The sequence below is a fragment of the Chiloscyllium plagiosum genome, chromosome 39 (genome assembly GCF_004010195.1).
Source record: "Chiloscyllium plagiosum isolate BGI_BamShark_2017 chromosome 39, ASM401019v2, whole genome shotgun sequence".
NCBI classification, from domain to species: Eukaryota; Metazoa; Chordata; class Chondrichthyes; order Orectolobiformes; family Hemiscylliidae; genus Chiloscyllium; species Chiloscyllium plagiosum.
The window spans coordinates 4,131,311-4,153,706 of record NC_057748.1 but is presented as its reverse complement, the minus strand read 5'-3'; the positions used below and the strand labels follow the sequence as shown (position 1 = coordinate 4,153,706).

The following is a 22,396-nucleotide window of genomic DNA, read 5'->3' as shown; positions in this document are numbered from 1 at the left end:
CAAAAATTTACAGTGTGATGTAACTGAAATTATAAAATCACACAACACCAGGTTATAGTCCAACAGGTTTAATTGGAAGCACACAAGCTTTCGGAGCGCTGCTCCTTCATCAGGTGATTGTGGAGGACACAATTGTAAGGGACAGAATTTATAGCAAAATTTATAACTGAAATGATGTAACTGAAATTATACATTGAAAAATACCTTGATTATTGAGTCTTTCATGTGTTCGAATACCATGATAGTTTCACTTCTTTTATGTGTAAATCACAAAACCTTTTTTTAAAATGTTGCATTCTCAGTTTAACTGTAACAATTGGTGTTAGCGAGACAATATGTTGAAGGTGTTAGCCCCATGTATTCTCTGTCTATGCCATGATGTTTAGATTGATTCTAATCTAAAAAGTGAGATAACAGAGTTTTACATGAATTCATGCAGTTTTCCTATTTGCACTTACGATGCCAAGGCATCCAAGCTGTGAGCCAAGTGCTGGAAAATGGGATTTGAATAATTAGGTGGTTGTTTTTTAACTGGCGCAGACTCAATGTGCCAAAGGGCTTTTATCTGTTCTGAGATCTCTACGACTCTATATTGGTGCCCTCTCCCATTGTAGGTCTTGCGAAGGACAATTCCGCAGCAGGAAACAATACGTCAGTTAATTCAGTAACAATTATGCTGCCACTTAATCATTTGGTATTCTTTGCATTGCTTGTAAATTGCCGTTTATCGCTGCACGTTTTCAAATCTGTGTGAGTTAGAGTTGTATTCTTCATCGAGGGAGCTACTGCACTCGCAACTGCATTGAGTGGAGGGGGAACTGTGTAGCAATGTTTGCAGGGCCGCGCATGCGCGGGCGGTTGCCAGGGAGCGGCGGCGGCGGCGGCGGTTGCTAGGGGACGATGAGGTATCCCGGCGTGCCTCGGGAAAGAGAAGCCATTGGGTCGGGGGTGGTCTGGCTTCACAAGATGGCGGCAACTGTGCAGCTTCTGTGCCTGGCAACTAGCAGTGGGGTCCCTCTGTACTGCAGAAGCAAGGGGGAGAGCAGGCAGGTAACCTCACTCATGCTACATTCTTTGCAGTGCATTGTCTTCTCTTTTGAAAAAAAACAAAAAAACTTTATTTGTTTGCAATTTAAATAAAGACCATAAAGCATAAGAGATAGGGACAGGAGAAGGCCGTTTGGCCACTCTAGCGTACTCCACCTTTCAAATGGTTAATTTCTCACATACATTTTCCTGTATTTTTCCCCCTATACTCTTGATTCCTTGTCTGATTGAGAATCTGTCATAGTCTTAAGTTTCAACTTCACCTGAGGCATAGTGACCCTCAAAGTAAACCATCGCATTTATCTCTGTCTTATGAGAGAGCAACCTTATGGTCTGGTAGACAACTTTAGCCTTGGGATTTGGTTAGCTCAGTTGGCTGCATTCCTGACGAAGGGCTCTTGCCCGAAACGTCGATTCTCCTGCTCCTTGGATGCTGCCTGATCTGTTGTGCTTTTCCAGCAACACACTCTTGACGCAGTTGGCTGCATGGCTGGTTTGTGATGCCAACAGCATGGATTCAATTCCCACTAACCAGCTGAGGTTAGCAGGAAGGACTCTCCTTCTCAACATCTCCCCCTCCCCTGAGATGCCGTGACCCTCCTGTTAAACCACTAGCTTTCTGAGAGGATGGTGACTTTATGCACTGCTCTCTGTTGCAAGGAATTCTGAAGACACGCAAAATAAAAACAAGGAACATTGATGTCTTTGCACTCAGGAACTATTTTATGCAATTTTCAACAACTGTGAAGATGCTACTGTCCTGAAGAAGGATGGTGGCAGGTGAAAATTTATTTTTGTTTCCTTCACTCATTTAATTAAAGGAGAGGGTACAAAGAGAATACTGTCTTGGTAATATGGTCTTGTTAGTGGTGTGCACACTTTCATTGCTGTATATGTCAAGCCTGACCAACCATTTGGTATTAATGGTGACTGGCTGCTCATCTTAATAGATGAAATTGGGGACAATAATTAAATGTTAGGCCAATTGTTTTGAGCAGCATGCTGGCAAAACCAATATTTTTCCCTCATTGCCTTATGAAAGGTGGTGGTGAGCCACCTCCTTTCTGGTTTTGAGGGAGCCCTCAGGGTTTTGATGCAAGATGAACCAATTATATCTCCTAGTGGTAATAACAAGGAACTTGCAAGAATTGATGTTTCCAGCTATATCTTCTGCTCATGCCCTTCTCGATAGTGAAGATACTTATTTTAATCAATCAATGGATGGGGTGTCACTGGCTGGGCCAGTCTTTATTGCCTGAGAAGATGGTAGTCAGCTGCTTTCTTGAACTGTTGCAGTCCATATGATATAGGAACACATATGATTAGATTTTAGATTACATTACAGCGTGGAAACAGGCCCTTCGGTCCAACAAATCCACACCGACCCGCCACCCACCCATACCACTACATTTACCCCTTACCTAACACTACGGGCAATTTAGCATGGCCAATTCACCTGACCTGCACATCTTTGGACTGTGGGAGGAAACCGGAGCACCCGGAGGAAACCTACGCAGACACGGGAGAACGTGCAAACTCCACACAGTCAGTCGCCTGAGGCGGGAATTGAACCCGGGTCTCAGGCGCTGTGAGGCAGCAGTGCTAACCACTGTGCCACCGTGCCGCCCACATATAGTGCTGTTCGGAAGGGAGTTCCTAGATCTTGCCTCAGTGCCACTGAAGGACAGGTGATAAAATTCCAAGTCAGAATGGAGAGTGGCTTGGAGGGAAAGTGTAGCTGGTGGTGTTCCCAAGCATCTACTGCCCTTGTCCTTCTTGATGACAGCGATCATGGGTTTGGAAGGTACTGTCTAAGAAGCCTTGGTGAATTTCTGCAGTGTATCTTATAGACAGTATACTCTTTTGCCATGGTGTACAACAGTGAGAGCGAATATTTAAGTGACTTGGTTGCTAATCAAGTGAGCTGATGAAGGGGTCGACTATCTAAGGCACCTGGATGGATACATGAATAAGAAGAGTTTAGAAGGATGTGAGCCAAATGCTGGAAAATGGGACTAGATTAATTTAGGATATCTGATATTGCATCGATGAGATGGCTAAAGGGTCTGATTCTGTGCTGTAAAGCTCTATGACTGTGACTGCCCAACGCTCTTCCGTAGTTGGCAGCATGGGATGGCCACTGACATTAATCAATGCTGATCTGCATCTTAGATCCAGATCTATTAAGCCTTCCGTATTGCTTAATATCCTTGCCTAACAAAACTTGAACAACCTCAGTTTTTGACATTTTTGATTGAGTCCCAAGACTCTTTTTGTTTTTAGGGAGAGAATTCCAGATTTCCACTATCTTGTTATTTATTTAAAAATGTATGTTCTCTTGGATATGGGTGTCATTGACTAGGCTGGCATTTATTACCCATCCCTAATTGCCCTGGAAAAAGTGGTAGCGAGCTGCTGTCTTGAACTCCTGTAGGCTACGTGGTGTAGAGACACCCACTGTGCTGTTGAGGCGGGAGTTCAAGTATTTTCACTCCATTGGCCATGAAGGACAAGGGATAACAGTTCCAAAACAGTATAGTACATGTCTTAGAAGGGAACATGCAGATGATGTCCCCTTGTATCTGCTGTCTTGTCCTTCTAAGTGTAGAGGTCGCAGGTTTGGAAGATGCTGTAAATGGAGCCTTGGTTAGTTACTGCAGTGCGTATTGAGGAGGCACTGTCTGTGGTGAGGGAGTGAATGTTGAAGGTGGAAGATGGAGTACCAGTCAAGTGGGATACTTTGTCCTAGATGGTTTTGAGCTTCATGAGTGTTGATAGAACTGAAGTATTGCATATAAGTGGAGAGTATGCCATCAGATTCCTGACTTGCTCCATATAGATGATGGCTGGGCAGTGGTGGGGGGAGGGGTTCAGGCAGTGAGATCTTTGCTGCAGAGTTTGCATATAAACATATAACAGCAAGAGTAAGTTCCTTGAATCTGCCCGACCATTCACTCAGATAACGGCTGACTCGACTACTCCTCAATCCCGTCAATACCACGAATGACTTTTTAACGTGTCCCCTTGCTTATCTAGAATCTTAGTCTTACCTTAGTCTTAAAAATATTCAAAGACCACTGCCTTGTGACTATTGTTAATAGCCTCAGACTTGCTGTAGTCGTGTGTTGTGTGAAGAAGAGCTTCCTGATGTCACCCCTGACGGGCTGAGCTCTAATTTTGAGGGTGAACTTCCCAAGCTATCCCAGCAGAGAAAATAGTTTATCTCTCGAGAAACGTTCTTTCTCTTTAAGGGAGAGTGTAGGACCAGAGTGCATAACCTTAGAGTAAGGAGTCACCTGTTTCAGACAGAGATGAGGAGGAATTTCTTCTGAGGATGGTGAATCTGGAATTCTTTACTGCACAGGGCTGTCTAGGCTGGGTCATTAAATATATTCAAGGCTGAGACAGGCAGACTTCTAATCATTAAGAAAAGAGTTATGAGGGAGCAGAAATTGGAGTTAAGGATGATCAGATCAGCAATGATCTCAGTAATATGGTAGAGAATAGGCTGAATGATCAACTTCTACTCTGACATCATGTGGTCTTATCAATTCCATCAAACCTTTCAGTGATTTTAAACACTAGGGTCAGATTGGTAGGAAAAGCTTTAAAGGCCTGAATGGATTTTCTGCATTTCAGTAAGTCTCTTTTATTTTGCAGCTTCCTTTCTCAGTAATCGGCTCTCTCAATGGAGTGCATATGTTTGGGAGTAACCAGGATATTTTTCTTACCAGCACCTCTACTGACAACACCAGGGTCTGCTGGAGAGTTTTTCACGACAGGTAAGGCAGAACAAAGGTCCAGGTTTTGCTCTGTGAGAGACACAAATGCAATGAAAGACTACATTTAAAATGAATTTAAAACAAAAGCTGATGACCAATTTCCTCTTAATTATGTTCACTGACCTGTTCAGACATGTTCCAATTCACCTTCTGGGCAGGTGGGACTTGAGACAAGTCTTCTGACCCAGAGGTAGGGACATGGCCACTGTACCTCAAGATCACGCAAATTTCCTCATAAACCTTTCATAATGTGAAAGGAGCTGCTCTGTAGCCCAGAATAATAGGACAAGAGAAGGTTGAGAGCAGATGTGTTGGACGTTTTCCAAATCATGAAGGTTCTGGATGGTGTAAATGGGGAGAGACCATTCCCATTTAAAGAAAGAGAGAGATTTAAAGTGAATTGTGAAAAAAGCATTGTGACATGGGGGGGGATGGGGGAGTGCAGTGAGTGGTTAAGATCTGGAATGTGATGAAGGCAGATGCAATCATGGCTTTCAAAAGAGAATTGGGCAATTATCAGATATGAAAACTTGCTGGACATTACGAAAATCGGTGTGTGTCGAGGGTTGCCCAACCTCCACTCCCGGCACACTAACCTCCATGTACAGCGCATCATCCGCCGCCATTTCCGCCACCTCCAAACGCACCCCACCACCAAGGATATATTTCCCTCCCCTCCCCTATCAGCATTCCGTAAAGACCACTCCCTCCGTGACTCCCTCGTCAGATCCACACCCCCCACCAACCCAACCTCCACTCCCGGCACCTTCCCCTGCAACCGCAGGAGGTGCAAGACTTGCGCCCACACCTCCCCCCTCACCAAGGCCCCAAAGGAAACTTCCATACCCGCCACAGATTCACCTGTACCTCCATTCCGGCTAGGAATCCTCCAACCACAAGGGATGAACTCGGGTTTCACCAGTTTCCTCATTTCCCCTCCCCCCACCTTGTCTCAGTCAAATCCATCGAATTCAGCACCGCCTTCCTAACCTGCAATCTTCTTCCCGACCTCTCCGCCCCCACCCCAGTCTGACCTATCACCCTCACCTTGACCTCTTTCCACCTATCACATTTCCGGCGCCCCTCCCCCAAGTCCCTCCTCCCTATCTTTTATCTTGGCCTGCTGGACCAACTTCCCTCATTCCTGAAGAAGGGCTAATGCCCGAAACGTCGATTCTCCTGTTCCCTAGATGCTGCCTGACCTGCTGCGCTTTTCCAGCAACACATTTCCATCATTGCTTGAGCAGAGAGCTGGTATACACACACACACACACAATGGGCCAATTGGCCTCATTGTGTGCTGTAAACATCCTGTGGTTCCAATTACATTCTTTACATTTTTCCTGTTGTGTTCCTTGGACATTTTTTGAAGGATGTAAAGAATAGGTTCTGAAGATGCGTTACTAGACCCGAAACACTAACTCTGCTTCCTCTCCACAGATGCTGCCTGACCTGTTGTGTTCTTCCAGCAATTTCTGATTCTGTTTCTGGTTTTCAGTATATGCAGTCTTTGGGTTTTTTTTTTGTTTAGAAAAGGAAATGTTTCTTGCTACAGGAACCCATCTTAAAAAGTCCAACCCATGCATTAAAGGGATGTGAAGCCTCCAGTCCAGCGACGAGATTTTCCTGTTTACCCCTTTGTGCATCATTGAAACAATTTACAGTCAAATTTAGCCATCAGCTGTTATAGGTTTTCTTGTTCCTTGGATATGCTTAAGTAGTGCCCAGAATGGTCCTGCTTTCTAATAACAGTAACAGCAATTTGCCTCTATGTTGTATCTTCATTTTAAAAAATTAATTTAAAACAGATGTGGGCATTGCTGGCTGGGCCAACGTTTATTGTCCATCTCAAATTGCCCTTGAGAGCATGGTGGTGAGCTGCCACCTTGAACCACTCCAGTTTGTATAGTGTCGGGACACCCACAGCTCTGTCGTAGGAGGGAATTATCATAGAATCCCTACAGTGTGGAAAGAGCTCATTCATCACATTGAGTTCACACAGACACTCCAAAGAGCATCCAACACAGCCCCAGCACCATACCTTATCCCCCTAACCCTACATATTACCATGGCCAATCTACCTAACCTACAAATGTTTGGACTGTGGGAGGAAGCAGGAGCAACTCGCCAAAAACCCTACAGACATGGGGAGAATGTGCAAACTCCTTATGGACAGTAGCCCGCTGGTATTGAACCCGGGTCCACTGACATCGTGCCACATTGTTTGCTGAGTGTCAACTGAATCCACTGTCTCCACCTCGATGACAAATTAATCTTGAATAGAGCACAAGCTATCTGCTCTTTGTAACCCAGTGCTGCATAGCCGACAAAGCTAAATTGCCCCACAGTGTTCAGGGGTGTGCAAGCTAGGTGGGTTAGCCATGGTAAATGTGGGGTTCTGGGGATAGGGTAAGGGGGGGAGCTGGGTCTGGGTGGAACGCTCTTCAGAGGGTCAGTGCAGACTTGATGGGCTAATGGCCTCTATCTACAAGGTAGGGATTCAGTGATATTTTCCCAGAGCTGGCATTACCAGCCACTAGCCAGTGATTTCCTAATGCGGAGTATGTAGCTGTCAGTTGAGCTCAAAGAGTTGATGACCCAAAAATAGCTCACTGACATTCATGGCATTGGCATACAGGGTGAAGATTGGAAACTTGGACAAAGCACTGAAGAGCAGATGGCCTGTGGTCTTCAGGAGGCAAGAGAAGAACAATGACATTTAAAGAATATAGAAAATTATTTTAAAATGAATTTATATTTTGGTTTGCATAATGCTCACTGTCTGTGCTCGAGAGACATGTTAGCCAACCCTCCAGAAATAGCTGCGCAAAAGATGTGCCAGACATATCGTCCATATTGTGCTAACAGCTTGTTTCCATGGTTACGCAGCATCACACTCATCGCCATGGCCTCTGAGGATGATGCAAGTGACCTTTACCTTAGCCGCCTGTTGGACAACGTCTTCAGTGCCATGGTGAGTCCACAGGGCGACGCCTTATTTGGATTGGCAGTTTTAAAAAGACACTTACATTGACTGTGATGGACAACAGGGGTCAAGAAAAGGCTCTCAGATGTTTGTGTCCTGCTGCCCAGCTTTTTATTATGGTCAATGATACTATCACTGATGCCTAAGAAAGGTCAGTGCAGCAAATGGGGGAACTGCAGGCATGGCGCTGTTGTTGCTGTCCTTATCAATATGTGGCTCAATCTGTAGTGCTGTCACTTCAAAATCAGAGTGTCGTGGCTTCAAGAGCTGCACCACTGGAGATATCAACACAAAATTCCTGGCTGAGTACTGAGAGGCCTCCTGTGTTGTCTGGGGCAGTTCCAGATGAAACCTTAACCCTGTAGGCCTTCTAGAGTACTTGTAAATACTGACATTATTTTGAAGAAAGACAGGGGGAGTTTGGCCAATATTTAACCTTCAATCAGTCCCCAGAAAGGGCATATATCCAGTTTATTTTGCATTGTTGTTCATGGGAGCTTGCTATGTGCAAGTTGGCTGTCATGTTCCAACAGTGGCCACCCTTAAAAATTGCCACATTGGTTGTAAAGCATTCTGGAACATGCTGAGGTTATGAAAGGTGCTGAGTCTTTGTTCCAAATTTGGGCCAAAGGCAGCCTGCTGGCAATCACCTGCAACTTCTTTGATGCCAGTAACAGATGTTGGACATGGAGGGTGGTCTGATCCATGCCACTAACAATGCTCACACATAAAAGGTCAAATCTGAACTGAAAATAACATTTGACGTACGGGCTGCTCAGCATGAGGTGTGGGTGACTGCTGTGATTGTCGCATAAGAACTGTATTTCTGAGCCCAGTTCTTCCTTTAATGTTTAGAATTTCTCATGCTCGTGTTCAGATCCCTCCATGGCTACACGCCTCCCAATCTCTGTAGCCTAATTCAGCTTCACAACGTGGAGGCACAGCGTAATGCAGCTGGTAAAAAGCAAAATGTTGCAAATACTGTAAATCTGATTGCCATTTTGGAGAAGATTTGTAGCTCAGGTTGTGGATCAGGTTGTAAGTTTTCTCACTGGGCATGAGAGCAAATCTCCCAGCTCGCGAGCAAACTTACAACCTGAGTGTAAATCTGAAAATAAATCAAAAAATACCCGAAATATTCAACTGTTGAAGCAGTATCTTCAGAGAACAGAACAAAATGGAAAACTTTGGATCAAAATCCCTGCACAGAAGAGTTCTACTTATAAGTCATTGATCTTGAACATTAACTCCTCGACAAAGATGCTTTCAGACCAGCTGAGCTTTTGGAACATTTTCTGGTTTTCTTCTAATCTAAATGGTTGCTTGGCAGAACAGAATCCAAGTGTTGCTGAGAAAGCAACTTGCACTCATCAGGACAGATGCAAGAATACCAAATCAAGAAGGAACAAGAATTCATGCTGCATGACAGGAAGGTGCCGATTGGGGTTGGCAAGTGGACTCAGGTAGAGATGTTATGATGTGCCAGAGAACTATTAGTTGCCAAGTTTTAGTGTAAACTATCTAGAAATTGGCAGTGAACCCCTCCTCCTGCAGAATGTTTTAGGCAACATGATGGCACAATTGGTGGCCTCTCAGCACCACGTACTGGGGTTTGATTCCACCCTCAGGCGACCGTCTATTCGGGTTTGCATGGTCTCCCCCTGTCTGCATCAGTTTCCTCCTGTAGTCCAAAGATGAGGAGGTTAAGTGGATTGGCCATGCAAAAGAAAATTGCTCTGTATAGTCCAGGGGTGTGCGGGTTAGGTAGGGTTAGCCACGATGGAAAAAATCCATGTTGGGTACGGGGATGGGGTGGGGTGTGTTGGTTGCTCTGGGTGTGATGTTCTTTTGGGGTGGGGGGATTGGTGCAGAGTCGATGGGCCAAATGGCCTGTTTCTGCACTGTAGGAATTCTGTGAATATGTGATTCTATTTCTTGTTGCCTTGGTGAAGGTGATGATGAGCTGTCACTTTAAATCCATTATGTGCTGTTCGAGAGGAAATTAGACCGTAATACTAATTAGTAAGAGCAAAAGCAAGCCATTCAGGCAACTGAGTCTGTGTCTGTATTCAGTAAAGTCATGGCTGATCTGATCATTCACAATTCCATCTCCTGCTTTTTCCCTCGATTCCCTTACTGAATAAAAACCTGCTTACCTCAGCCTTGCATTGTTCTGCAATTTTGACCTAATATACTGAAGGAATGGCAATATATTTCCAAATCAAGATGGTGTTTGACTTGGAGGGTAACTTGCAGGTAGTGGTGCTCCCTTTCACTTGCTGGCCTTGTCCTTCTAGATAATAGAGGTCGCCAGGTTGCAGTATATCTTGTAGTTGGCATTCACTGCTGCTGTATGTTTGGTGGCAGAGGGAAGAATGTATGTTAAAGTGGTGGAGGTGCTGCCAATCAAGCAGCCAGCTTTGTCCTGTATGGTGCCAAGCTTCTTGAGTATTATTGGAGCTGCACCCATCCAGGCAAGTGGGGAGTATTTCACCACATTCCTGACATATGTCTGTAAATGGTAGACAGGCTTTGGGGAGTCAAAGGACGAGTAACTCGTTATTCTACAGTCTCAGCTGTATTTATACAGAGAATCCCTGTCAGACTGGAATCTGTTACTGGCTTTGGTAGAACTTAACTTTTTATTTCTGATTTTGGAAGGTGCTGGTAATTGGTTTGGATGATCTGGTGAACCTTAAAAACGTGGAGCGAATGAAGCGGGAACTGCGGGTGAGTGAGACTGTGGAATGATGTTGTTTGGTTTTTAACCAGATTTCCATGGGAGTTGGAAGGTGGTGGGTACAAAGCCTACTTGAGAGACCTGACTGCAAAATGCAGACTGATACTCTTGGTAAACTACATATCCATATGCCATCCTGAGCGGATGTAGAAGATCCCACGACACTCTTTCAAGGCAGAGCAAGAGATTCTGCCTGATGTCCTAACAAACTATTGCCCCTCAGCCAGTTTTGCTAAACTAGTCATTTATCACACTGTTGCTTATGCGTTGACCAAGATTCCAGCTCCTGATCATAATCCTTGAGTGGCTCTCACCGAGAAGGAGGATGACTAGCGGTACATCAAGAGCATGAGAGAGATTTTCTAATCAACTTGCTCAGACATATTATGAGACACCACTGGAGCTTTTGGGAGTTGAGCCCCATCAGAGGTAGACACACTACCACTCCTCCACAGGAACCCACCAACAGTACGTGATTCTCAGTTGGAGTTGTAATAGGCCACGTAGTTCTGACAGTCCAGTCAGATCACTGTAATACAATTTCTGGGTAAATTGAAGGAAGCTAATTGGTCTGTCAGGAAGAGTACCTGAAGGGAGTGTAGTTTAAACTTAATACTTCTGATACTGGATTCCTGTGATGTTTGGTTATACGTTATTGGTATCCTTGCTCATGTTGGTGATAACTATTTTGGTTGGGTTCCTTTTGTTATGCATCTGAGCTGAGAATTCTCTTGCTGTTTTCCTAGGCCTGCTACAAGCTGATTGACAGTTTCCTGGCTGCCTCAGATTGGATGGGGGACCTGACCCAGTGTGTGGATTGTGTGGTGTCTCCACACACTGACATACTGCAGGTCAGTGATGGCAGGGGAGTCTTACAGACCGTGCTTGCTCGTTTCATGAAGGACAAAACGGCAGGGAATGGGGAATCACCTTGATGATTCTGATTGAAAAGGTCATACATAATTCAAATTTCTAACATATTATTTGCACAGCATTTCTTAAAGCACTTTTTAAGAAGTGAGTATAGGTGGAAGCACAGATGAAACTCATTTAAAACAAAAATCTTCCATGGCATTTGTCCAAATACATTTTTTACACATTCCTAATCACCTTTGAACTCACTAGCTTGCCATTTGAGAAAGCAGTTGAGTCATCCCAATTACTGTGGGGCTGGAGTCACATATAGATCTATTCAGGTAAGGATGACAGATGTCCTTCCCTAAAGGACATTACTGAAGCAGATGGGTTTTTATGACAATTGATAGTTTCACGGTTATGATCACTGAGATTAATATTTAGTTCCAGATTTTACATATTAAATGCAAATTCCACCAGCTGCCCCTGCTGGGATTTGAACCCATGTTTCCAGATGATCCATGTCTGATTGTCTGGGCTGCTGACCCACTGATGTTATCACTATGCCACTGTATCCCCATGATGTGGAGAGTGGACCTTGATTGACTGCTCTTTGTGGCTTATTGCTAGCCTTAATTACTCCCAGCTCAGCTACTGCAGGAGTTAAATGCAGAATAAAGCTCTACGTGCACTGTCCGAACAACAGTCCTAAATGGCAGGACTCTAGGAACCTCTGGAACAGAGGGATGTTGGGATGCTTGATCACAGATCCCTGAAGGTAGCGAGGCAGGTTAATAGAGTAGTTAAAAAGTCATATGGGATGTCTTTATCAGTTGTGGCATAGATTATAAGAGCAGGGAGGTTATGTTGGAGCTGTACAGAACTTTGGGCAGGTCATAGCTGGAGAACTGTGTGGTGTTCTAGTCTGTGCGCTGCAGGAAGGATGTGATTACGCAGGAGATGGTGTAATGGAGATTCACTAGGAAGAAAGGTCACTGGACCTGAAATAGGCGAAAGTGGGTACTGCAGATGCTGGAAATCAGAGCCAAGATTAGAGTGGTGCTGGAAAAGCACAGCAGGTCATGCAGCATCTGAGGAGCAGGAAAATTGATGTTTCGGGCAAAAGCTCTTCATCAGGAAATGCTTTTGCCCAAAACGTTGATTTTCCTGCTCCTCAGATGCTGCCTGACCTGCTGTGCTTTTCCAGCACCACTCTAATCTTGACACTGGACCTGAAATGTTAACTCTGACTCCTTTCCACCTGCTTAATTTTTCCAGCAATTTCTGTTTTTGTTTCATATTTCCAGCATCTGCAGTTCATTTGTTTTTTTCACCAGGATGTTGCCTGGGAAGGAGAATTTCAGCTATAGAGAGAGGCTGGATTAGCTTGGGTGGTCTTCTTTGGAGCAGAGAAGGTGGAGGAGGGACCCTTTTGAGATGTATAAGATTATGACAGGCACGAACAGAGTGAATAGAAAGCAGCTGCTCCCCTTAGTTGAATGGTCAGTAACAAGACGTGAAGTTTTAAAGTGGTAGGCAGAAGGTTTAGAGGGGACTTGGCGAAAAACTTTTTCACTCAGGTGGTGTTGGGGGTCTGGAATGTACTGCAATAAATGCTGGCCTAGTCAGTAGTATCAACATTGAAAAACAACTGCTCGGGCAGAGTCAAATGAGGAGAAAATACTTCCCCCTGAACTGAAGCCATCAAGCAATGTCCTTTAACTGCAGGTTGAGAAGAATATTCCTTAATGTGTCATTCCTTGTCTAGATGAAATGGAAGTTAATGTTTAATGGGAGCCAGGGTAATGGAAGGTAAACCCGCCAGAAAACTGAGTTGAGACCCAAGTTTCTATAGTTCCTTACAGGTGTCAAAGGAATGTCTTCTGCTCAGTGTGACCTGAATTGCAATTTACCAGGTCTCCACAATGAAAAGTGAAAAAATACAGCCTGCACCCTCAGCTCAGCTACATCTTTGTGCTGTGGACCGTGGCATAGAGGTGGCCATTAATCCTTTTAGTGTTTCTCCAAATACTGCATTGTTCTAAATATCAAAACAGTTCTTGCCTCTGATCTGCTTCAGGAGGCGTTGGATGTATTTGTTGCTGCTGCTGCCTCTGAGAGTAACTTTGGGTGCCTTATAGTCATGGACAAGGTCGTAGTGGCAACAGAGAAGTGGTGGCGGCTCGCAGCACAGGAGATCATGCTGTTGGCATGGCTGGTGGGATCCCTGGCACCCAGCACATCACGTGACTACCCCATCTACCTGCCTCACGGCAGCCCTACGGTAAGTAACCAACTGCGTGTTGGGTTGGTACTCTCTGCCCATGAAACTTTACTTCAGTTGTCCCAGCGTTTTGTAACATTTTACTGTCAATGTGCACTATTGCAAATTGGTATGTCAACATTTCCCATTGCAATAAATAGAGTTAGGTTTTGACAACAGGCAGTGGAATTTGCTGAACGGAGGAGCAAATTACTGCAGGTGCTGGAATCTGTACCGAAAACAAACAGTGGTGGAGATCGCAGCCACTCAGACAGTGTCCATGGAAAGATAGCAAGCTCTGATGAAGAGTCATCTAGACTTGAAACATTAGCTTGCTTGCTCTCCATGCTTGCTGCCTGACCTGCTGTGATAGAATCATAGAGATGTACAGCATGGAAACAGACCCTTTGGTCCAACCCGTTCATGCAGACCAGTTATCCCAACCCAATCTAGTCCCACCTGCCAGCACCTGGCCCATATCCCTCCAAAACCTTTCCTATTCATATACTCATCCAGATGCCTTTTAAATGTTGCAATTGTACCAGCCTCCAGCACTTCCTCCTCCCTATAGCTCAAATCCTCCAACCCTGGCAACATCCTTGTAAATCTTTTCTGAATCTTTTCAAGTTTCACAACATCTTTCTGATAGGAAGGAGACCAGAATTGCACACAATATTCCAATAGCGGCCTAACCAATGTCCTGTACAGCTGCAACATGATCTCCCAACTCCTGTACTCAACACTCTGATCAATAAAAGAAAGCATACCAAAGGCCTTCTTCACTATCCTATCTACCTGTGACTCCACTTTAAAGGAGCTATGAACCTGCATTCCGAGGTCTCTTTGTTCAGCAATACTTCCGAGGACCTTACCATTAAGTGTATAAGTCCTGCTAAGATTTGCTTTCCCAAAATGCACACCTCACATTTATCTGAATTAAATTCCATCTGCCACTTCTCAGCCCACTGGCCCATCTGATCAAGATCCTGTTGTAATCTGAGGTAACCTTCTTCACTGTCCACTACACCTCCAATTTTGGTGTCATCTGTGAATTTACTAACTATACTTCTTATGTTCGCATCCAAATCATTTATGTAAATGACAAAAAATAGATGACCCAGCACCAATCCTTGTGGCATTCCACTGGTCACAGGCCTCCAGTCTGAAAAACAACCCTCCACCACCACCCTCTGTCTTCTACCTTTGTGCCAATTCTGTATCCAAATGGCCAGTTCTCGCTGTATTCCATGAAATCTAACCTTGCTTATCGGTCTCCCATGGGGAACCTTGTCGAACGCCTTACTGAAGTCCATAAAGATTACATCTACTGCTCTGCCACCATCAATCCTCTTTGTTACTTCTTCAAAAAAACTCAATCAAGTTTGTGAGACATGATTTCCCATGCACAAAGCCATGTTGACTATCCCTAATCAGTCCTTGCCTTTCCAAATACATGTACATCCTGTCCCTCAGGATTCCCTCCAACAATCTGCCCACCACCTACGTCAGGCTCACTGGTCTATAGTTCCCTGGCTTGACCTTACTACCTTTCTTAAACAGTGGCACCATGTTAGCCAACCACCAGTCTTCCAGCACCTCACCTGTGACTATCGATGATACAAATATCCCAGTAAGAGGTCCAGCAATCACTTCTCTAGCTTCCCACAGAGTTCTAGGGTACATCTGATCAGGCCCTGGGGATTCATCCATTTTTATGCTTTTCAAGACATCCAGCACTTCCTCCTTTGTAATATAGACATTTTGCAAGATGTCACCATCTATTTCCCTACAGTCTATATCCTTTTCCACAGTAAATACTGATGCAAAATACTCACTTTCCCCATTTTCTGCGGCTCCACACAAAGGCCGCCTTGCTGATCTTTGACGGGCCCTATTCTCTCCCTAGTTACTCTTTTGTCCTTTAATGTATTTGTAAAAACCCTTTGGATTCTCCTTAACTCTATTAGCCAAAGCTATTTCATGTCCCTTTTTTGCCCTCCTGATTTCCCTCTTAAGTATACTCCTGCTTCCTTTATACTCTTCTAAGGATTCACTCGATCTATCCTGACATATACTTCCTTCTTTTTCTTAACCAAACCCTCATTAGTCGTCCAGCATTCCCTATCCTATACCTACCACCCTAACAGAAATATACTTTCCTTTCACCCTAACAGGAATATACTTTCTCTGAATTCTCGTTATCTCATTTCTGAAGGCTTCCCATTTTCCAGCCATCCCTTTACCTGTGAACATCTACCTCCAATCAGCTTTCAAAGGTCTTGCCTACCCTGGGGATTTATTCACCTTTATGCGTTTCAAGACATCCAACACTTCCTCCTCTGTAATATGGACATTTTGCAAGGTGTCACCATCTATTTCATAACTTCCTATATCTTCCATATCCTTTTCCACAGTAAATACGGATGCAAAATACTTGTTTAGTATCTCCCCCATTTTCTGCAACTCCACACAAAGGCCGCCTTGCTGATCTTTGACAGGCCCCATTCTCTCCCCAGTTACTCTTTTGTCCTTATTGCATTTGTAAAAACCCTTTGGATTCTCCTCAACTCTATTTGTCAAAGCTGTTTCATGTCCCTTTTTTGTCCTCCTGATTTCCCTCTTAAGTATACTCCAACTTCCTTTATACTCTTCTAAGGATGCACTCGATCTAGCCTGTCTATACCTCACATATGCTTCCTTCTTTTTCTTAACCAAACCCTCAATTTCTTTAGTCATCCAGCATTCCCTATCCTATACCTACCAGTCTTTCCTTTCACCCTAACAGGAATATACTTTCTCTGAATTCTTGTCATCTCATTTCTGAAGGCTTCCCATTTTTCAGCCGTTTCTTTACCTGCAAACATCTGCCCCCACTCCGCTTTCAAAAGTTCTTGCCTAATACAGTCAAAATTGGCTTTTCTCCAATTTAGAACTTCAACTTTTAGATCTGGTCTATCCTTTTCCATCACTATTTTAAATCTAATAGAATTATGTTCGCTGGCCTCAAAGTGCTCCCTCACTGACACCTCAGTCACCTACCCTGCCTTATTTCCCAAGAGGAGGTAAAGTTTTGCATCTTCTCTTGTAGGTACATCCACATACTGAATCAGAAAATTTTCTTGTACACACTTAAGAAATTCCTCTCCATCTAAACCCTTAACACGGTGGCAGTCCTTCCTCTCCATCTAAACCCTTAACACGGTGGCAGTCCCAGTCTATGTTCAGAAAGTTAAAATCCCTACCATAACCATCCTATTATTCTTACAGATAGCTGAGATCTCCTTACAAGTTTGTTTCTCAATTTCCCTCTGACTATTGTGGTGTCTATAATACAATCCCAATAAAGTGATCATCCCTTTTTTATTTCTCAGTTCCACCTAAATAACTTCCCTGGATGTATTTCCAGGAATATCCTCCCTCAGCACAGCTGTAGTGCTATCACTTATCAAAAACGCCAGTCACCCTCCTCTCTTTCCTCCCTTTCTATCCTTCCTGTAGCATTTGTATCCTGGAACATTAACCTGCCAATTCTGCCCATCCTTGAGTCACGTTTCTGTAATTGATATGATAGCCCAGTCCCATGTTCCTAACCATGTGCTGCATTCAGCTGCCTTCCCTGTTAGGCTCCTTGCATTGAAATAAATGCAGTTTAATTTATTAGTCGTACCTTGTCCCTGCCTGCCTTGACTGTTTGACTCGCTTCTGTTCTCAACTGTACCAATCTCAGATTGATCTCTTTCCTCACTATCTCCCTGGGTGCCCCCCACCTTACTAGTTTAAATCCTCCCAAGCAGCTCTAGCAAATCTTCCTGCCAGTATATTAGTCTCCTTCCAATTTAGGTGCAAACTGTCCTTCTTGTACAGATCACTTCCACCCCAAAAGAGATTCCAATGGTCCAAAAATGTTATTCCTTCTCCCATACACCAGCTCCTCAGCCATGCATTCATCTGCTCTATCCTCCTATTCCTGCCCTCACTAGTTCGTAGCACCGGGAGTAATTCAGATATTACTACCCTTAGGACCTCCTTTTTAAATTCCTACCTAACTCTCTGTAATCTCTCTTCAGAATCTCAACCTTTTCCCTTCCTATGTCATTGGTTCCAGTCTGAACAATGACTTCTTGCTGGCCCCGCTCCCCCGTGAGAACATTGTGCACCCTTTCTGAGACATCCTTGGTCCTGGCACCAGGGAAGCGATTCTGATTTTTCGCTGCTGGCCACAGGAACATGTCTGTACCTCAGACTATAGAGTACCCTAACACAATTGATCTCTTGGAACCTGATGTACCCCTCATTGCATTCGAGCCAGCCTCAATACCAGAAACTTGGCTGTTCATGCTACGTTCCCCTGAGAATCCATCACCCCCTACATTTTCCACAACAGCATACTTGTTTGAAACGGGTATAGCCACAGAAGGCTCCTGCACTAGCTGCCTACCTCTCTTACCTTTCCTGAAGTTAACCCATCTACGTGACTGTATCTAAGACTTTTCCCCCCTTCCTATAACTGCCATCCATCACATACTGTTGCTGTTGCAAATTTCTCATTGCTTCTGTCTCTCCAACCAATCCATTCAATCTGATAAGATTTGCAACCAACAGCATTTATCGCAGACATAATCCAAAGTAACCCTTAAACTCTCTTTAAACTCCCACATCTGACAAGAAGTACATATCACTGTACTAAAGGCCATTTTTGCTCCTTCACAATCTACAGACCCAGAAAATAACACTGTCTTATTCCTCTACAAACACTGCCCCAAGTTAAATGATCTCCAGCACTCTTTGTTTTTGGAGGAATTTGCTCAACTCTGTGACAAGTTTAAATGGAAAGCTACTTACAGCGCTATGTACAATTTGCTAAAACCTTTTATAATTTTATAATTCCTATATCATATTTCAGCCAGCATCTTTTACCATAAAGGATGCTCTTTCTGTATGGGATGACATTGGATTCAACAATCCTGCATTGCAAAATGTGTTTTTTCATCCTTTCACAGGATGCAGGTTTCACTGGCTAGTCTGGCATTTATTTCCTGTCACTGGATGCCCTCCAGAAAGGGGCAGTGAGCCACTTTCTTGAACCATTGCATCTATGTGGTGGGCGTACATGATGGGTATGCGTATTGTGATGTTAAGGAACAAGTTCTAGGATTTTGAGCCAGCCATTCTGAAGGAGCAGCCATTATTTTCCAATTCAGGACAGTGTGCACTTGGAAGGGAGTTGGAGATGGTGATCTTCCCCGGAAATCTATTGTCATATGCCATCCCCACGTGGAAGGCTAACAGGCTGACTGAACTCAGAACCATGAGGAACAAGCCTTGTCAGTGTCACCCACAAATTAACTTATAAAGTAAAATACATTTTCACTTTGCAGTGAGGAATCATTTGGTAGCAATCGGGCATCCAGACACTAGCTAAGCTTGTATGATCAGTTGTCGTTTGCCTCCTTTTGCCCCTTGGCTGAGATCACCTCAGTTGGCATAAATTAAGACAAGCTTCTACTTGTTAACATTCGTTTATTCTTTCAAAAAGCTTGGAGTTTTCATGAGGAGCTTTCGTTTTTGTTCTGTTTCACAGGGGATTGAATCACTATCTGTTTGCACTGCCAACTTTTCAGCAATGTAAACCTGTCTGGGTTGCCTCAGTTTTCAATGTTATAATATCTCTATTAAAGGAGGAGATGCCTTGCAAGATATGGTTTATATGGTATATTTATAATCAATTGTTCAGATATGCCTCTGGAGCAGGTGGGACTTGAACCTTCTGTCTTAGAGCCAGTGACACTACCATTCCAAAGCTCCCCTTCACTTGCTTTATAAGATGATACAATCGTGGTTAATCATTTCACATTGTGCTTTAGTTTTTCTGACGTTCTATCACAAAGGTGTTATCGTTTGTTGCCGTCCAGGTCTGTACTAATCACCATCCCACCAGCATTTCACCTCGATGGGTATCCTTCAGGGGAGAGCCTCAGTGGTAGATGCTGGCTGGTTGCTTAACAGTGGAGGCATCTGTCATGAAGCCGAAATGTTTTTCTCAAACATCTATCTGACCTCACAAGACAGGGCACTAGGAGTTGATTGAACAGAATAGGCATGACCTGTCTAGAACTTGGAAAACTGAGAGATGAACCTCATTGAAGTCTATAGAGTTCTGTGAGAATGTAACAAAGTCGATGCTTTGTTGTTTGGAGATTTTAGAATTAGGAATCAAAAGGACCTGACCATTGCGAACTGGGATGAGGATAAAGCTTTCATTCTGAGGGTTTTTAACTTTGAAATTCTCTACCCCAGAGAGCTGTTCAAGTTCAGTGATTGAATGCATTCAAGACTGAGATGGAAAGAGTTTTGATCATTGAGGGAGAAGGTAGGGAGTGGAGCTGAAGCCAAATGTTAGCCGTGATCTTATTGAATGGGCAAGCAGGCTGAAGGGGCTGAATGGCCTACATCTGCTCCCATTTATGTTCCTGTGTTTGTACTTCTTGTTTCAAAACTGAAACTAATTATAGAACCTCTTTCACCATATTGTCAGTATAGGTCTTCCCTTTGATTTAGTTCAAATAAAAATAGTTGCCAAAGAACCAACAGAATACCAGAAGTACTGGAAATCTGAAACAAAACAAAAAGCAAACAGCTGGTAATATTCATCAGGTCGGGTGATGTCTGTTGAAAAGTTGTTAACCTGAACCTTTTAATTTCCCTCTCCATTGGGGACAGGTGTGTGCTTTCATTAATTTTGTGTTTTTCTACGAATTTTCTGTTTGCTACTTTGCTTTGTTAGTCAGCGATGGTCACTGGTATTATTGAGCTGGTGTTCTAGAGGTCAGAATTATGCAGTTAAAACACAAACACAGCCACACACACAGATCTCACCTTCAACTCTCTTATTCCAGGTACCCCACAGGCTATTGACCTTTCAGCTGGTCCCTGGAGTAGAGGTGTGCCTGCTGTGTGGACCAACCCCATCCTTGCAGCAAGTTCAGACTGAGGTGAGTTAGCTTTGCTTCCCATCTTTTGCATTAATGCTGTTCATGTGTCAATTTTAAGAGTGAGTCAAGAACAAGGCAGTGCCTATTCTGGAGGGAAGGAGCACCCCTCCTCCTATGCCGACACTCCTCCATACATTTGTTCCAGCTGATAGCAGATAATAGGGCTCCTGCAAAGCTTTCATATATTGTCCAGTTCTCCCAACTGTCTCTGTCCTCTTCATTCTATTGTCGTTTCACTGCCATTGTCTCATTTACCCTTCACCTCCCGACGTCCAGTCTCTCTCTCCATGTTGTCATGGCCAGCTCATGGTTGAAATTTAACTCTGGATTGTTCAAAGCTCAAGGGAGCAGAGCTGTGTGATAAAGTTAGGTGGCCACATTGATTATCACTGACTGTACTCTGATTCCAATTCATCAGCACATAAGCTTTAATTTATTTTGTCCCTCTTGCTGCTAAGCTATTTGCAAACGTTGTCAGCTATTTTGTTAGAATTGCATCGAGAGCGATTGATTGGAAAGACAGTTAGTCCCTTGGACTTGGAGGTTTGGAAGGTTGAATGCCTATTCTATTTGTTTTTTTAAATAGTGCACTCTCATAATTAGATGTGGATTTACTTTTTTCCCCTCAGTTAGTTGAAAGATTCTGGAGCCCACTACTGGAACCTTTAAAGACCTGCCTCAGGGTACATCAACGCTCCTTCTCGGCTGGTATTCCTTTACACCGGAGCATCCTTGGGTAAGTTTAGATTAGATTAGATTAGATTACTTACAGTGTGGAAGCAGGCCCTTCGACCCAACAAGTCCATCACCGACCCGCTGAAGCGCAACCCACCCAGACCCATTCCCCTACATTTACTCCTTCACCTAACATTATGGGCAATTTAGCATGGCCAATTCACCTAACCTGCACATCTTTGGATTGTGGGAGGAAACTGGAGCACCTGGAGGAAACCCACACAGACATAGGGCAAATGTGCATACTCCACACAGACAGTCACTTGAGGCGGGAATTGAACCCAGATCTCTGGTTTCTGTGAGGCAGCAGTGCTAGCCACTGTGCCGCCCACACGGCACATCAAACCAGTGCATCCAGTCCACAGGCATTGTACAAGTCACAGACACTTTAACTTGTCATGGATTCTCTAAATGATTTCCTTCATCTTTTCAAGATTAGTTCAGAGTTTTTGTTTCAAAGTTTTAATGCTCGCAATCCACAACTTCCACACGGTTAATGCTGTGCCCAGTCCTCATCCTTCACACATTGACATTCTTCTATCGACTTACCTAGAGTGGAGTTTCCATTTCAGCTCCAGTATAAGTACAGTAGGGGTCAGATGCCATGGATGGCTGGTTTGCAATGTGGTGACAGCAATAGCATGGGTTCAATTCCCACACCAGCAGAGATTACCACGAAGGTCCCATCTTCTCAACCCGTCCATCACCTGAGCCATGGTAACTTCACGTTAAACCACTACCACTTGTCTCTCTCTAATGGTCCCCTAGGACAGTGGCAACTTTACCCATGAACAGGAAAGTTGGGTTCATTCATTGGTCCAGATGTTTCTTCCATCAACAAGTGACAATTCTGCAAAGCATCAACATCCAACTCTTGAAAACTGTTTTCATGCTTAGTGAAAGGGACAAGAAAAAGCTTCATTGATTTCTCCGTTCCTGTCTCACTCCCCTTCCTCCCTCTCTCCCCCTCTTTTCTCCCGCTTTCCATGTTCCTCC

At 44.0% G+C, this 22,396-nt stretch overlaps 1 protein-coding gene across 4 annotated transcripts in view; it reads left to right on the top strand.

Annotated features, from left to right (window-relative positions):
• Window positions 1–912: 912 nt before the first annotated feature.
• The window catches only part of fuz (fuzzy planar cell polarity protein), a 36,625-nt gene continuing 15,141 nt past the window's right edge, over window positions 913–22,396 (top strand). Inside the window, exons 1-8 of one of the 4 annotated variants that reach the window (XM_043679530.1) lie at window positions 913–1,050; window positions 4,708–4,829; window positions 7,719–7,803; window positions 10,477–10,545; window positions 11,302–11,406; window positions 13,491–13,694; window positions 20,570–20,665; window positions 21,295–21,401. In XM_043679530.1, coding sequence (XP_043535465.1) covers window positions 967–1,050; window positions 4,708–4,829; window positions 7,719–7,803; window positions 10,477–10,545; window positions 11,302–11,406; window positions 13,491–13,694; window positions 20,570–20,665; window positions 21,295–21,401 — 872 coding nt within the window. In that variant the 5' untranslated portion in view covers window positions 913–966. Of the gene's footprint in view, window positions 1,051–4,707; window positions 4,830–7,718; window positions 7,804–7,899; window positions 9,279–10,476; window positions 10,546–11,301; window positions 11,407–13,490; window positions 13,695–20,569; window positions 20,666–21,294; window positions 21,402–22,396 lie in introns of those variants that run through there. The other 3 variants (XM_043679529.1, XM_043679531.1, XM_043679532.1) reach the window with 3 other exon arrangements.